Source organism: Acomys russatus, chromosome 4, assembly GCF_903995435.1.
Source record: "Acomys russatus chromosome 4, mAcoRus1.1, whole genome shotgun sequence".
Lineage (NCBI taxonomy): Eukaryota > Metazoa > Chordata > Mammalia > Rodentia > Muridae > Acomys > Acomys russatus.
In genome coordinates, this window is record NC_067140.1 from 43,558,389 (window position 1) to 43,576,061 (window position 17,673).

Sequence of the window (17,673 nt, forward strand, 5' to 3'; positions counted from 1 at the left end):
ACAAACAAACAAAAACCAAACAAACAAAAACAATAGGTAAATTTACATTTTGTTAGGGAAGGAGAAAATCAAATCATCTTTCTTTAAAAAAAGGCTTTCTTGGTCAATATCATAATTTTTAAATGACCTTAATCAATAATCCTTCTAGAAGTATTTCCTAAAGAAAAATACATATATATAAGACAATATGTGTGTGTGTGTGTCTTCTGCTGTCTTGTTTATTATAGGGAATGTTTTAGAAAACCTGCAGGTTTAACTGTTGAGGATTAGACAGCATAATATTCTTAGAAAAATTCACAAAACAATGTTAAGAGTCAAAAATAATGGAATTACAAAATTGTATTTTTCACTGTTCTGTGAATCAAATAATACATTTAAAATTATGAAATATGTAATTCCCAAATATTGACAGTAATTGTGATTGTACAGAAACTTATTAGTGATTGTCTGTACTTTCTAAGTTTATACAATAAAAGGAAATACCCACTATGCCATCTTATAAACTCGCCTGTCTATTTGAGTCCATATTTTATTGCTCTCTTTTGTGCTTTAGAAATATAAGCCATACAGCAATGGGGCTGCCAATCAGAAGTGGCATTACATGGAAAATAAGAGAACATTGATAGCCTTTCACAGCACGACCCTGGATAAGGAAATCACAGCAGCAAATTCAGCTGGCCTTTGCACGTCATCTGTCACTAAAGAAAACATTGATCAACCTGTAAGTAGTTCCCTCTTCCCACAGATGAATAAAATGGGGTCATTTAATAAAGCAAGAAGTTTTTCCCCATGGGAAAGCTTATAATCATACAGGCTGAGCACTAATTTGTTTCACACAGGTTCTTGCTACAAAGACCAAGCTGGCTTCTGCCTTGCAGTCCCCCTCTCTGTTTCCCAAGTGTGGGATAGCAGGTGTGCATGAATACTAATTTTTGATGAAGTCCCTTATACTCTGGGATTCTCATTAAGAAATGATGAAGGAAAATTATTTGAAGTAAAATAAATTAGTCTGTCTAAAACTGATTGTCTTATTGTGGAAATTTTCATACATATTCTAAAGCAGACATTTGTACAGTGAATCTTGATTTGCCCATCACACACAATCAGCTGTCACCAAGAGTTGGTCACTTGCTAATCCCAGATAGGATGGTATTTTACCTTTAAATTAAGTATGCAATTTTATAATTTTAAACATTTTTTACATAATCTTCATGCCATTGTCATGATCAAGAAAGTTAACAATGATATTTGAATAATATAATAAACTGTTTTTAATCAAATTTCCTGGGTTGTTCTTAAAAATTTCATTTTACTGTCTGTCAGCTCGAGGCAAGACTCAAAGAAGGCCTTGAGCTGGGATCTTGCTCCTAACCTGGTCCATCGTCAGGAAGAAGGCTATGCACCTGGATTTGTTTCCTTGTAGCATCATTAGACCTGATGCTCCTTCCCCAGGAATTCCATACGTGGTGCACACCAGAGTTGCATTTGGGCTTCTGCTAGCCATTTTCTTCACAGCTTTCATGGGTCTCCCTGTGTGTTCACACACTCAAGACCCTGAAGCCTATACCTAGAAGTCCTGGTTTTAGTGATGCTTTAAGTGGTGGGAATTAATTTCTTCTTGTTCTCATATTTGGAAATTCCTCAGTATCTATTCATCCAATATCATCACTTTGCTTCAAATTAGTAGATTTTATCTGATTACACTGTTTTCTCCACATTAATTAGCTGAAGTTTTAATAAGAAAATCACCTCACTATATAGATATTTCCCTAGCCAAAATATGATTTGAAAGGAATGGCAGAGTAAATGTCTAATTCTTTTCTGCAGTTCCACTTGTCCATTATAACACAGAGGATCAACTGAAATATATACCCTTGTGAGGTAGCATTTTGGGATGAACTCTGCTGGGCAGCTCTGCTGGTCTTGAGAAGAGACAATGAGTGGTTAACATCATCTTGTGGCTTTATAGTAGTATGCAGGCTTTAATGTCCAAGATGTAGTCTCTCACGTTTAAAGTGGTTGGCAGGCACTGACTCTCCAGCTGTTTCACCTCTCAAGAAGGTTGGCTCAAGTGAGTTCACAGTGAGGCCCTAGGGCTTCATCATTAGCTGTAGAGCCTAGGCTCCACTGTGCAAGCTCCTCTCATGCCACTGCCTGCCTCTCACCTCTGCTGTCATTGGGCCAATGTGAGGGACATCGCTTGCTCACACAGAGAGGAGACAAGGAGAAAAACACTGCACCTCTTAACTAGAGGAGCAACAATGTCACCAGTCAAAAGGGCACACAAACAGGATTAAAATGGTTTTATAGAGGCCATCTTTAGAAATAATTTGCTACACTGAGAGCCACAGTGACTAGTTTCAAGTCAAGGCCTACCAATCACAGTTATTTTCTGATAATGTTGAATGAGGTCCCTTCCCCGTTTTCATTCTTTACTTCTATCCGTAGCCTTATTATAAACTCTGGGACTTTGCATACTCATAATCAGCCTGACTGTTCCCATTCTCATTCTTTCCAGTCTCAAATTGCCCTCCTTTGAGCCAGTTGGCTCATTTTGGCTCCTGCATCCTTTTGATACTATTCCTTAACTCCAGCATTGATTATTTAGTTTCTGTGCGCGGCAAGAGGTTCCTTATATACAAGATGTTATAGTGTGCTTTTCCTTGTCCCCGAGAAGGCACTGATCATTCTTCATACAACTCTTAATTCTGTACTGAAATTAGGGTCTCCAGTATTGAGTAGTCATTTACAGAGTTAAGGGATACTTTTAAAAAATTGTTTTAGTTATGGGGCTGATAAAATAGTTCAGCAGACGTGGCTTTTGAGGCCAAGCCTGAAGACCTGAGTTCAATTCCTGGAACCCATGTGATGAAAGGAGAGAAACCAATTCCTGCAAGGTATCCTCTGACCTCCACCCATGTATGCCCCTCCCCTCAGCAAACGCACCACCAAATAAATAAATAAATAAATGTAAACATTAATTATTAGATACCATCATGCATTTGGGTTGATGTTTTACATTTAGCATTTGATGCTGACAAATGTGCTTTTCTTATGCTGTGAAGAGTTCTATAAAAATGTTGTTATGGTTAAGAAGTACCCATGTGGAAGCATCTTTCCTTCTGTTTCAGGGATACTGTTACCTCTCACCAGATGGAAAGAGAAAAATCATGCTCTGCCTGGCTTGCGGACGGTCCATGGGGGCAGAGAAGGGGCTGAGACCACTGCTTCTGAGGGCTTCATTCTTCTGTGCTTCGGGCTCTGAGCAGAAGTCCTTGCCACGGGGGCCTTTCAAGGTCATCAGTGTCACTAAGGTACTCACTGAGCTCTGCTACTGCCCACGTGGCAGCAATTTGGAACCGTTGATGCATTCGGCTTGGTCTCACCTTCAGGTTCATACCCAGTCCACCTCGCCTTCCTCGGATGCGTCTTCCCATCCTGCCAGCACTGATTTGTTTTTCCTCATTGTAATTTAAATTACAGTGTCTTTTTAATAGTTCTGTCCAGCCTCTGAAGTTAATTGGACACTTCTGCAGCTGTAACCTGCAGACACCTTTCCCTGCTCTTTAGGTTGGGAAGTAACTGCAAATCTTTACTTAGCACAGCAGCATTTGCCCTACATTAATAGAGACAGCTCCTTTTTATGAGAATGGTGAATTTGGGGGAGGGTTTGACATGTCGTTGTTTGTGACAGTTCAGGCTGGGTGGCTGAATTCATAAATCCATGTCTAATACCATTTAGAACTCCTAGGGGTAGAAGGACTAACTCCTGTGACTTAATGTAAAATGGCACCACTAAAACAGAAGGAGAAACTCCTTCCCTTCAAGTTGAGCAGTGTAAAGAGCTGGGAAGGGGGGATGTAAACAGCAGAATAAAATGGTGTTACCCTGAACCATGAGCAACCTGCCAGCCTGGTGATCCTCGGGGATCATCTTTCCTGCAGACCTCACCTTTCTGTCTCCAGACCCTGATTTATGCTAGAGGTGGGCAGTGACAGGCTGCAGCAAACTCAACCCAAGCAGATACCCAGAAGAAAGGAACCAGTCTTGGAAGCATGACAGTATTTGTTCTGTGGGGGTAACTGGGAAGGACTCCCTTATGTTACAGCAGCTTAGTCTGAGCCTGTCCCTCTGGACAGTCTCCTGGGTCAGGACAGTGAAGGGAAGCTTTCAAAGGGATGTTCTGCATCTTCCTTGCCCTCCTCACTCATCTTCCACTAAAGAACCACCTCCTTCTAGAGTTACGCACTAAGAAAGTGTCTGTTGTGTTCATAGCCCCTGACTTCCATCCAGGTTCTCTTTGGTCCTGACATCCTTTCTTCCTCATCTCTTATGATCTACCCCCAAATCCAAACAAACATACAGCAACAGCTAAGGAAAGCCAGAACAAGCCAGAAAGACAGACCAGTGCTAAGAAGTCAGTGAGAGGTCAAGAAAGAGAGCCGGAGATTTCTGACCCAACTCCCTTCCTCCTCCACCTCAAGAATCTATAGACCATGAAGAAGGTGCTATCATGTGTAGGTGCCATCCACATATACATACTTGCCGACTTTACATGGGGAGTAGAAATGTCAAAATAACAAATCAGAAACGCCATAATTTATGTAAACATTCAATTTTTTTAAACAAACCAGGCTGATTTATCTTCTTATGAAGCTGAAAACACTCTAAGATACTATGAAAAGCGTCTGTCATCTTTATGGTTGAAGACACGTGCATGCACTGCAACTCATGGTGGTGTGGTAGCTTCATACCAGAAGGCAGTCAAAATAATTGCATACAAAAATGGGGATGGATATCGGAATGGGAAGTTGATTGTGGCTGGAACATTCCCCGGGGTAAGTGGCTATCACTAAAATGCTGTATCAGTTCTTAGAGATATTGGTGGTGGCAATTCTTGACAAGAAACATCCCCAAACTGAGCAACAGGCATCTCTGTCTACATCCACACATTTAAACTGATGGAATCAAAATCTCCATTTTCCTACAGGCGTTCTTTTATGTTATTTTTTCTTTTCTGAATACACGGTTAGAAACAGCGAGAAACCACTGTGTTGGTTTTCTATTGGCCCCAGAGCAAAGATGGAAACAGCAAAGACACACTGACCTGGATATATACACTCTCATAGCAGACAGAATATCCTTTTCCTCCTTGTTTTCCATGAACTTCAAGTTGCATGTCATCTGAATGTTTTGAAAAACAAACAGGCCACCTCCTTTGGCATTTGGAGCATCTGAATACATATTTGTTGACAAGGCGTTTCGTTTCACTATTAAGTTGGGGAAGTTGGGGGGCCTCAAGTTGTCAAAGACTGATTGCCTTGGAAGTTGAGTAGTCATGAGAGAGGAGAGCCCCAAAGTGGTAATTCTATCTCAATAGCCCACCCAACATTTTTAACAAAATATTTTATAGGTAAGATTAAATACAATATGGAGTTTTCTTGCCAACTCCCCACCCCTTCATAGTCACTCACCTCTAGAATTGAAAGCAAATGGCTTTTCTAAAAATTAAGGTATTGTTGTTCAGGTCTGGAGAGATGGCACAACATTTACGAGTATCTCCTACTCCACTACAGGACATGATATTGATTCCCACGCCCACATCGGGGGGCTCACAACAGTCTGTACGTCACTCCAGCTTCCCAGGACCTAACACGCTCTTCTGGTCTCCTGGGGCACCTGCACACAGAGATGGACAATGACAAATATAATTAAACACAAAAATAAGTACTTTCAAAGAGAATCGATTGCTCAATGGACAAAGCAAAGCGCAGAATTTAATACTGACATTTACCCAAGGTTGAACTCTGTCTGTCTGTCTGTCTGTCTGTCTGTCTATCTCTGTCTGTCTCTCTCTCTCTCTCTGCTCTGCATTTTTCTGTTTTATTTTTTGTCTTGTTTAGTTTTTACATCTTTTTGTGATGTGATGTGATGTGATGTGTGTGTGTGTTTGTGTATGAGTGTGTGTGTGTGTGTGTGTGTGTGTGTGTGTGTGTGTGCTACATGCACTTGTGGATGTTAAAGAACAGTCTGAAGGAGACGATGTCTTCCTCCCACTGCATGGATCCCGGAGATTAAACTCAGGCCGTCAGGTTTACAGTGGGTCCTCCAACCCCTGAGGCCCACAACGCTGGCTTTATGATTTGTTTTCCTATCTGCAAAATAGAGGTGATAATATGTGGCAGGTTTTGGCTAGAAAATTAACTATTTGTTTATTTTAAACTCTTCAACAGTGTACAGTATTACAATTTCATATCTTATAACAAAATGGAATTAGGGTTTTAGGTCACACACTTTAAATAAGATAGTCTGGTAGGGGAATTTATCAGCACATATCAGCAGCTGAGCTTCAGCTAGAGCCAGGGACGCTCAAAATCAGGTTTGACTCATGTTAAATTAGAGCAATCAGACATAAAAACATTGCCTGTAATCAAAAATCAACATCAATTGTCATTTAGTGTCTATTTTCTCAAAATAAAGGATTTTCTCAGATTTCTACAATGGCAAACAGCTCGTTATGATTTCTGTAGTCATCATTATTTCCTGATACTGATTTTTAAAGTCTTTTATTTATTTTTATTTTTATTTTTATGTGTCCTACCTGCATGCAAGTGTACTTCATACATGCCTGGTACCCTCAGAGGTCACAAGAGGGCACTGGAGCCCCTGGAACTGGAGTTATATGCAGATGTAAGCCATAACATGGGTGCTGGGAACAGAACCTGGCCTCTCGCAAAAGCAGCAAGTGCTTGTACATGCTGAGCCACCTCCCCCGCCCTTCCTTCAGCTCTTTACAATGTGTGTTATGTAGCTTCTTGCAGAATGCACGGAACGACTTAAACTCACCAGAGCAGCTTCCAAAATCTACACCAAAGATGGAACCACCATCCTCACCTTGCATGGCTTGATTCTGTGGGCTGTAGGTGAAAACCTTCTCCAGAGAGACCCTGAGGAACAAGAAAAAAGCACAGAGTCAGTTGGGACAGAAGAGCTAGCTGTTCAAAGTACAGAAGGTTGGTGAACATCTGCAGGCATGGGTTGGCTTTATTTATCCTCCATAATGAAAAGGTTAAACGTGATTCATTCAGTCACCACAGCAAGAATTTCAAAATTCCAGTGACTTTTGTAAAATGATTCAAAGGTATCACTGAGATTCTCATAGTGTTCTTACCTTTCTGAATAAGAGAGAGAGAGAGAGAGAGAGAGAGAGAGAGATTAAGAATATTTATCCTAGCTTTAGAACTAAAACAATAAATCAATTCATAAACTAAGTAACAGTAGGCAATTTAACTATTTGTAAAGTACTAACACCTTTTATTCTAAAACTCAGAACCCAAATCAACTGGGTGCACTGAAGAAATTGTTGCCAGATCAGAGAGGATTCCTTTCTGCACTGAAAGGCAGGTCTCCCTCTGTGTTTTTCCTACCCTCTGCCTTCCTTCCCTTACGCTTCTGTGAAACTCTAGAAACTTCAGCAAATGCCCTCTCCTGCCACTCTTAGCACATCATGTCACAATTGTCTACCCACATCCTTCTTTGTTCTGTACGATCTACAGTTTATGGGAGGGGACTGTGCCGTGCACAGTGCTTTGTCAAACAAAAGCCAACCTTGTCAGCTGGGATACAGCCAGTAGCATGGTCTCAGTGTGAGGGTTCCCACGCCTGCCCTGAATGCCATGGTTACAAATTTCGATTTGGGAGTCAGAATGCCTGGTTTTAAATCTCAGATTTACCAGTTGCAGCTGAAGGACATTGGCCAAGTTCTTGAACCTACTTTACCTTGGTTCTCTCATTTGTAACTGAGCATACTAATAATCACTTTCCTTACAGAATTTTCATGAGAAGCAAATGAATATAGTGTTGATACAAAAGCCACAGAAAATGTTATATTAAAGAGAATAAGAGGCAGTTTGTTCTGGAGCCATTTTGAGTAACCATAGCTAGGGAACACAGATTTAAGTTATCCCAAATTCCATGTTCCAACATGAAAGGAGTTTTATAGTTTCACAGAACAAAGAAAACCATAAATCAGTGCAAATTTAAAATACATTGAGGGTTACATCAGAGAGGCAAGTACAGTGAAGTGGAGGAAGCTCCTTTATAAGCCCGAGATGCTATCTGATGACATTCTTAGCTTTTGGATTGATGGAAGCTAGTGTCTGGGTCTGTCAAGTTAATAGGCTTTAAAGTGTTCTTACCTACTGGCCACAAGATGTTAGTTCATACACTGAGGTGGATAAGAAACGGCTGGTCTAGAGGGCTAGAGGGAGTCCAACATAAGGCAATTAGCCTCTGGACTTGCAGTGATCTCTCCACAGGACTGAAATTCTAATTGGTCCATCTCGGTAGACAGTTTTTTTTCCCCCCAGGAGTTGTTACTCACTATAAAATGTATCTACTGGTGATTTTTTGTTTTATTCATTTTTGTTCTATTATAATAGAGCTATTGTGAATATGAGAACCATTTTGTCCTACCAAAGATGGGTGACCTGCCAGTTGTCACCAGATCTCCCCCATCTTGTGAAACCTTAGTATGTGCATATTTGCCAACTTCCTGGATGTCAGACACTTCTGAGGCTTGACTATGACACCCCTGCTTTTTGTACCAGCTATGACTTCACCAGGCTGTGAGGTCTAGCCTTCACCAATGGGGCAAGACACAGCCACCACCTGCTCCAAAACAAAAACCAAGTGACCTTTCCACCCCAGTGTGCTTGCTCACCCAGTTTAGGTCATCTTGAACCTTTTCGGCTGAAGTAAATTGTCTACAGATTTGCCTGTGTTGTTTCTTTGTGCAATTCTGGTAATACCTTTTTCTAATAGTCTAAGCAATTCTAAAACTAAAATGTGGTTTTCACAGAGACTAGGAAGTCCAAATCAAGGCACTGGCAGGCTTAGTTGACTGGTAAGATCAAGGTCTGCATCTTCTAGAGGGGAGACATTCTGAGGTGTCATATAGAAAGTTAATAGACCAGGGAGCCAAAAAGCTGTGTGACATCTCCTTTATAAGGACCTTAATCCCAGTGAAGAAGAGGACATCTCACAATAGAGTCATCTTTCTAAAAACCATCAGGGCTGAGAAAATGGCTCAGTGCATAAGATGTTCCGTGCAAGGATGAAAACCTGAGTTCAGACCCCCCCAGTACCCATTTTAAACAGCTAGGCATGATAGCACACACCTGAAACCCCAGGGCTAGGAGGTGGAGACAGGTAGATTGTGGGCCTCATTGGCCAGACAGCATAACTGAAAAGGCAGTCATCAAGTTCAGAGAGAGAGCCTGTTTCAAAATTAAGATGGAGAATAGCAGAAGACAACATCCACAAAGCAACCTTAGATAGTCACAGGCACCTACACAGGAAATTGCCTAAACATGTGCATATACCGCAGAAATGAATAAATAACACACTTCCTAATAACATCATATTGACCATTGATTTTCTGTACTTGAATTTGAATGGACATATTCAAAACACAATATATAAATATGCACATATATACATGTTTATATATATATACTTGAATGCATATTTGATATTCTTTGCATATAATTGGTATTTGGTCCTTATGAATATGAACAAGTATTTGACCAGTGCTTGCCTGGAACCTTTCAAGCATTTATGAATTTTGTTTATCATAATTGTGTTATTATATTATTTGATTTTTCCTTCAGGTTTTTTGTTTTGTTTTGGTTTTTGGGTTTTTTGTTTTGTTTTGGTTTTTGGTGTTTTGAGACAGGGTTTCTCTGTGTAGCCTTGTCTGTCCTGGAGTCACTTTGTAGACCAGGCTGGCCTCAAACTCACAGTGATCTGTGTGCCTCTGCCTCCTGAATGCTGGGATTACAGGTGTGAGCCACTGTGCCCAGCTTTTTTCCATCAGTTTTGAAAAAATAGTGATTTGAAGATTTAATGCCTAAATGATTTTTAAAGCACACAGTTCTGCTTTCACTTAACGTTTTTAAAAGGCATTCATCTAAAACATACTTTTAAAAAATTCTTCTTTAAAGTCCTTTTGGAGGGACAGAGTAATGTCTATCATCAGGACTGTCAGAAGGGTTTCTTTTTTATGCCATCTCTTCTTTTCCCATGTCCCAAAACACATCCCTGGGCAAGGCAAGGCCTTTCATGGCCTGCTCCTGTATGGAGTTGAGTTTGGGTATTATGCCATTAATTTCCATAGAAGATCTTTTAAGAAATAGCTGTCAAAATTCAGCATAGTGCTTAATGAGCAGGAAGCAGAAAGAACACAGATGCTAAAATCACCCAGCTCTGCTGCATCTTACCTAAATTCCATGTATTTTAGTTACTTTTTAGAGTTGTTGTATTTTAAAGTATTTGGGGGGAATAGTCAACTCTTTTGTTGCCTATGAAGTTTCTGACTAAATGTATGTGTTGGCTCCGGTTCTGATAATAATTATGAACAAATGAATTCATAAAGCATATTCATTCAGTATTAACTGAGTAAATGTGCCTCTTGTTTCCCAGAAAGCTCAAGATTGAAAATGGAAAGCAGACTGGACTATTTGGAGGGCATAGATAAGTCTCTGCTTGCTCAGGTCCTCAGAAGTCCTATTGCTGTTTGGGTGTCTTGTGGTGAACCATTTATGCCTCTAAATGGTACAGTGTTTGTTTTTGCTTCCTTCTAGGCAGTGTGTAAAGAGAGGGAGAAATACATTTTATGTCATGAGAAAATAAATTAAGTGTGTATAATGTCACCATAGTAATATCTTATTTATGCAGAGAGCCAATCGGTCAATTAATACATGTGCAAAGATAGCTGTATGCACATACTTGCACCATTTCTTGTTTTTCTCTTACTGGAATGGAATATTCTGCACGGAGAAATGTCTAATTTAGTTGATAAAGAGATGCTTGGTCTATACGGCGGAGAATAATGGTATCCATTAGAAAATAACAAATGAGTTTAATTCACACAGAGGACGACCTGTCTGCACATTTTCATTTTTAAGAATTGCACCCTTTAGGCAGTAGGTGGATATTTAAAAAAATGAATGGTCCCAAGCCAGGCTTTCATCACCACCAAACAGTTGGTGGAAACAGAAAATGAAATATGACTATTGCATATGGTAAATCTATACAATAAAGCAGTTTTGATCTCCTTTCTGGCCCGCCTCTGTTCCAGACAGAAATGCCTTAAGCTCTCTCATCTGTCAAATGAAGTTTCTTTTTAACAGTCTTTACCTCTTTTAATTACATCTTTCTAATTTCATCTATCTCTTGAAGCAGAAAGTTCCTTGTAGGTTATTGGTGCCTATGATAAATTATGGTTGATAACAGAGCACTATGCAAAACATTATTTTTTTTTATTGTAGCACCACAGAAATCAGAAAAATTAAAGAAACAAGACTGGCTAAAGAGGGACAAAATTTTGATTGATTTAGACACCATGAGACACAAGATGCGACAGTTGAAAGGTCAGTGTGGATGAAGCTGGTCATCATGTTTAATTCAAATGTGTCAAGAGTTACTAATAATTATTTCCTTCTGCTTAATACCAAATACATAGCCAGTACATGCTACACAAACATTATGTTATGTAAGCTTTAACAAAGTATAAAGTCTAACAACATAGCCATTTAGTACTGACTTTATCTATAAATTTTATATTGAAAGGAATACCTCATACACTAAGAAAATTTTGTATTTTGAAATAATCCTTTAACTGACACTGTAGAGACCTTAGAAATAGGCAAAACAAGACCTGCACAATTTAACACAATCTTGCCATTATTTTTTGGTATTCTATTGATGGGGAGTAAAATGTATTTATAAGACATTTTTCATTTTAGCAATTAGAGCAGAGCAGTACTAAAGTCTTCAAGGTCAGGGTCAGTGAGCCACAGACTCATCTTAATACAGCATAAAATAAGTGTTTCATAGTCAAAGCAAACAATTGTGTGTCCTCTTGCATAGCTCTCCTTCTCACAGAAACTTAGGTTCCTGACTCTATACTACTCTAAGCAGTTGAAATGCGGGTGACTGCTCAGATAGAATCGCTGTCCTGTGGACCTGAGTCGAGGAAGGAATGCAGTTCAGTCTTTGTAACCATCAGCATCTCAGAACTTTGTGTCTTGATCATAAATACGCTATGAGCTGTGCTTCAACCACAGCACACATAGTTCCCAGTGCAAAAGGTGACTCTGGCTGTGGAACAACCAGTATCCATTCCTTACCTAAGGAATGACTCCAGCTGTGAGTGAAAGCATCTATGACTACCCCAAATGTCTGTTGTTCTTACTACTAAACATTGAGTTATCTTTGCTGATGAATTGGTGCTCAGTATTGTTATTAGTTCCATAACTGGGAGTGGCAAAAATGACTCAATCACATGAGTGTTCAGGGACATGCCAAAATGAAAAGCTGTCACATCACCCCAATGCCAATGCCTCTTTTTCTCCCCAATCAGTGGAGACAAAGTCTATTTCCACCATCCAGTCAGGCATTCTCTCGTAGGAACCTGCGAGTCATCCATGTCACACCCCTTTCCTTCCCCAAGCGGATCTTCAGAAAGTCTTGTAACCTTGATTACATTGAGCTCAAAAGGATTCCAATGCCCTATGTCTCTGGCCTGGTTAGTGTTTCTCAACTTGACAAAAAAGAGAGTCATTTGGGAAGAATAGTGGAGGACTGTCTCCATTAGATTGTCTGTGGGGCACTTTCCTAATTCGTGACTGATATGGGAGGGTTTGGCCTACTGTGCCCATCCCTGGGCAGGTGTTTTTGAATTTCATAATAAAGGAAGCTGAGAAAGCCAGGAAGAGCAAGCCAGCAAGCAGCATTGCTCCATGGTTGCTGTTTCAGCCTTCTGCCTTGAGTTCCTAACTCTGTGATAAGACTATAACCTGCAGGCCCTATAACCCCTTTTCCTCTCCAAGTTGCTTCTGGTTGGTGTTTTATCTAGTTAGCATCAGAGAAGCTAACAAGAAGAGTTTCCGTTGTTTATTCAAATTCAAGCACATGGTCTGTTGAATGGGTTAGTGGAGCAGTTCCTAACTGTTCTCCCTGCCTCAAATCTTCACAGTATCCATTTGATGGTTACCAGTTTTGTTCATGATTTTTGTCTTCAAAAAGCTGAGTCATTTTTGCCACTCACAGTTATGGAACTAATAACAATATTGAGAACCAATTCATCAGCAAAGATAAACCTCAAATAAATTCTTAACTCCAGAAAGTGGGGAAGTGGCAGAAATAGAGTAAAATAAATGGAGGGAGCTGTGGGAAAGGAAGGACAGCTACTAATGGGAAATATCCATATCTTTTCTGGAAATGAGCAAACATTTCCTGGAATTCAGGCACCATTTCTTTTCCTTCCTTATGATTGCTTCAGGTTATCAGCACAGCAACTATCAACTGTACTGGCACAAGAAAGGTGTCTTTTAGCATGCAGATGGGATTATAATAACATCAGAGGTTGACTTGGGGGGCACTTTGGCAGCCATCAATATCAATAAGCCCTGATTTGAGGGGGGGGGGAGGGAGAGAGAGAGAGGGAGAGAACTTGCAGCCTACACCTATATATACTATTCTCAAAGAAAATCAAGATTATGGTGGTTCAACGGTCAGCCCACCATCCTAGTACTCAGGCAACATGAGCAAGGCTGAGATTCTGGAATAAATGATCATGTCAAAATACAAAAGCATTAAGTTATCCCACATATAAGGCCCATTGAGGCTCCTTAGCATCCTTAGTAACAAGGCTGGTGCTTCCTAATATGGACCTTCATGATCCCACTTTCTGTAAGGTCTCCTGTCTCCTTGTTCAGCACACCCTTTGACTTTTCTTTTAGCATCCTAGGCTTATCATGTGCTTTCAAAATTCTGGGCTCTTGAGAAAATTTAATTCGTTATACTTCAGGCTTTCTCTCTCTTAGCCTCTTGGATTTTCCCTTGTTGTTATTATTACTGCTTTTCCCCTGGGGCTTCCCCCTCCCTACAAATTCCAAGCCTGGGGTAAAGCAGTTTGTTACATCTTGAACTTCCCCCCAGTAGCCCTCAAGACATTTTAATTATTTGCCCATGGGACGACCCCCTTAGGTGAGAAATGTTATACCCTTCTAATATGCTTTTGACTAGCTGTAGAATGACTGGAAAAAAGAATGAATGGGATTTCAATCCATTCACTTCAGGGAATGTTCCAAGCTTTGTTTCTTTATTGACTTAAATCCATAGTAAAGCAACATAATGAAAACAGCATCTGGCAGAACTGCCTTTGGTGAATTTCACATTATGTCTTTAACTTTTGGTATAATTTTCAAAAAGACATTTAAATATAATTTGGTGGCATCCACAGCACTGACACTGTAACAATCTATATTGGGTTAGTGGGTGTCCACTCTTTGGTGTTATCCATGGATGTATTTTCTTCTCAGATTCAATGCTAATTCTAGTATCCATCTAGAAACTGGTGTGTGTGTGCTGCCATTACACATAAGATAACACGTAACCACTCTATGTCTTCCTCTGAGGAAAGCCTTAGACTAGATTCAGGGATTATCAGAATAAATAATAGTCAGGTCTTAGCTCAGGTAATTGCAGTACTTATTTATTAGGTATTCTCTCCATCTACCCACTTATACACACACACACACACACACACACACACACACACACACACACAGAGAGAGAGAGAGAGAGAGAGAGAGAGAGAGAGAGAGAGAGAGAGACAGAGAGAGAGACAGAGAGACAGAGACAGAGACAGAGGCAGAGATGGTAGTTTCTAAATCATGATCTTATTTCCTCAGCCTCCTAAATTCTGAGGTTGTAGACATGGACCTCTTTAATTTTATACATTTTTAGGGTTACCTGAAAGCAGAGGTATACAATGTGTGAACAGTTGCTGAACTGACTATTCCCCATTTTTTTCAGCCATTGGTCATTGGAAGTACTATTAACAAAACATTGTATTGAGCTGATTGTACTTCATTCATAAGCATGATTAGTGCTATTAATAATAGTAATTACTTCGTAACAATTTTGTGATTATGTAGCTAATGTCAAATACTTATTACATGCTTAACATGCAATCGATAATAAATGTTCATACCTGGGTTCCTGAGAAGACAGTGTATTTCCTAATTTGCCTTCTTAGAACCAATTAAACTCAGTATTAGAAATCATACCAAAGTGTCACCCTTCTACACATGAATCAGGTATATCTGTTCATCAGAATCCCTTCCAGGACACAGATACTGAAAATTATTGGTGTCCCAATAAGGGAGTGGAATGGGGAGAATTGCTTAGAAGGGCAGTATGAAACCACTACAAAAGACTCACTCTCCAGCTTCTAAGAGAAAACTGAAACTGGAACAAGAATCCTCAGCTTATTTTGTCCAGCTTCCAATAGGAAAAGCCAACAGGCCTCTACTCAGTTGAAATGAAACACTAGAAGTAAGGAAGAACATTCTCTCAATCTCTGCTCTATCTTTATCCCTGCACATCTTGTAGGCAGGGTGAACTTTGGGTGGAAGTTTTTGTGGGTGGGTTGGTGTTTACCTCCCTACACTAGGAGTTCTGTCTAGTTAGAGGCTCTCCTCTTCCGTCTCTATGATCCCTGCTACCTCAGCTAGAATCACCCCCATACCCTCCCAGAAATCTACCCTGTTCTAGGTCTCCAGTTTGTCAGAGATGCCTCCACCAACAGTTTCTCTTCTCTCTGCAGGCCCTCTGTTCTCTTGCCCCTGCTCTCCCTAGGTCTGATCTCCACCTTCATTCCTCTCTGTGTTCCCTCTCCTACCTTGTTCCCTCTTTTCATCCATTTCTGCTATCTATTCTATTTCCCCTTCTGAGTGAGATTTAATCATCCTCCCTTGGGTCCTCCTTATTATTTATTTTCTTTGGGTCTGTGAATTATAGTATGGTTATCCTATAGTATATAGCTAAATTCCACTTATAAGTGAGTACAACCATGCATGTCTTTCTGGGTCTGGGTTACCTCATTCATCAATTTGCCTGCAAATTTCATAATGTCTTTGTGTTTAATAGCTGAGTAGTATTCCATTGTGTAAATGTACCACAGTTTCTTTATCTATTCATCAGTTGAGGGACATAAATAAATTATTCAGTTGCACAAAAAAGAAGGAGAAGGAGAAGAAGCAGAGAAGAGGCATTCCCCAATAGCCAGTCATTACTATTCCTCAATATCATGTAAAAATAATGTAGACTATGTGGAAACTATAACAATAAAATAAAATATTTTATATACAACCCCTTTGCTTGATTTCAGTTTATGTTATTCTTACATTTGTAAATTACAATATATTATAAAAAATTTCCCTCTAACCAAAACCTTTTATGCATTTCTGTGAACATTATGCTTCAAGTACATTTGTTTGCTTAGGACCTCTAGAAGCAAGGTGACAAAAACAAATACCTTGTAATCTGTTTACCTGGTTCCAGTTTTCAGCTTCTGGCTCTTAGCTGTGATAATGAACTCTTGCTGAACTCTGTTTATCTGTGCAAATTTGAATGTCAAAAGTGCATTCTAAATATGATATTTGTTGGGGTGTTACTCATTAAAGTGTGTGTTTCATAAATTAATATTATCTGTACTCTGTTAAGTTCAGAGCAGTGGGAGATTCAGTGCTGGATATACCTTCAATTCAGAAAAAGAAAACAGTGTCATATAAAGATTTGAACTGGTCTTCTTGAAGGAATGCAACATTTGAGCCACCACACTTGATAAATTACACCTACAGTTCTTCCAAATACAGTAGCCCAGAAAATAGTTTTTCTTCTTCCAGCCTTTTAAACAGCACAAAGGGCTCAGCTGAGGCATCAGAAGTGAATTGTGCTCACGGGGTATTATTAGGTAGAAAAAAATAGAGGCTCCAATCTCTTCTGTTAATATTATTTTAGCAATACTTAATCCCCAGGCTGCAAAGCTAATTGTGGGGGAAGGCTTGTTATTAGTGAAAAGAGCAAAACATATGTTCTGGGCCTGGAAGAAATGATGGGAACTAAGTAAGGTCATGAATTCTATTTGACTAAATTACTGCTGAACCAGATCACAGATGCTGTGAGAGGCCAGGTGGAAGTCAGCACGCTGTCTTCCTTTTCCATCTGTAGAGTCCTGGCCATTTAAAGTCCCACGCTTTAATATTGTTAAATATTATACCTGAGGAATTTTGGCTTCTATGATATTTTTCGAATTTTAGCCTGTGTTGTTGCTCCTGGGTGGGAAAATTTACGCATAGAAAGTCAACGCAAGTCCTCTGAAACTTGAAAGCCTATCCTGAGAAACAATCTCTTCGGACTCATTTCTAGGGCGGCGAGTAGCAGCCTGCCAGCCAGCCACCATGGTTCCCACCCAAAGCCCTCTACAGCCAGTGATAGTACAAGGAGGCTGGACTGAAGAGACTCCAGAAGAAACAAAGCTCATGGAACTGATAAGACAGACAGAGGTATGTTCTTAGGGATCCAGACATTAAGGACTCGGCCCCTTTTAGCAGCATTTAAAAGTAGCATGTTGAATTTTTAAATTATGCTATTAATATGCTCTCAGCAACTAAGCAGTTATGACCACCATAAGCATATGCCAAGCACTGAATTGGCATTTGGATAGTAGCTATCCTGGAGACAGCCAGCTCACAGGAACGTCTGTTTTGTTTGAATGGAGACCAGAAATTATGGCCCTAGCAAAGACGAAAAAAAAGGCCC

At 39.9% G+C, this 17,673-nt stretch overlaps 1 protein-coding gene across 1 annotated transcript in view; it reads left to right on the plus strand.

Annotated features, from left to right (window-relative positions):
• Dcdc1 (doublecortin domain containing 1) overlaps positions 1-17,673 on the plus strand; it is a 364,522-nt gene that overhangs the window by 331,098 nt on the left and 15,751 nt on the right. Inside the window, 7 exon segments of the mRNA XM_051144875.1 lie at positions 554-721; positions 3,132-3,314; positions 4,635-4,838; positions 6,812-7,013; positions 10,483-10,614; positions 11,331-11,432; positions 17,281-17,417. Of these exon segments, the coding sequence (XP_051000832.1) occupies positions 554-721; positions 3,132-3,314; positions 4,635-4,838; positions 6,812-7,013; positions 10,483-10,614; positions 11,331-11,432; positions 17,281-17,417 (1,128 nt within the window).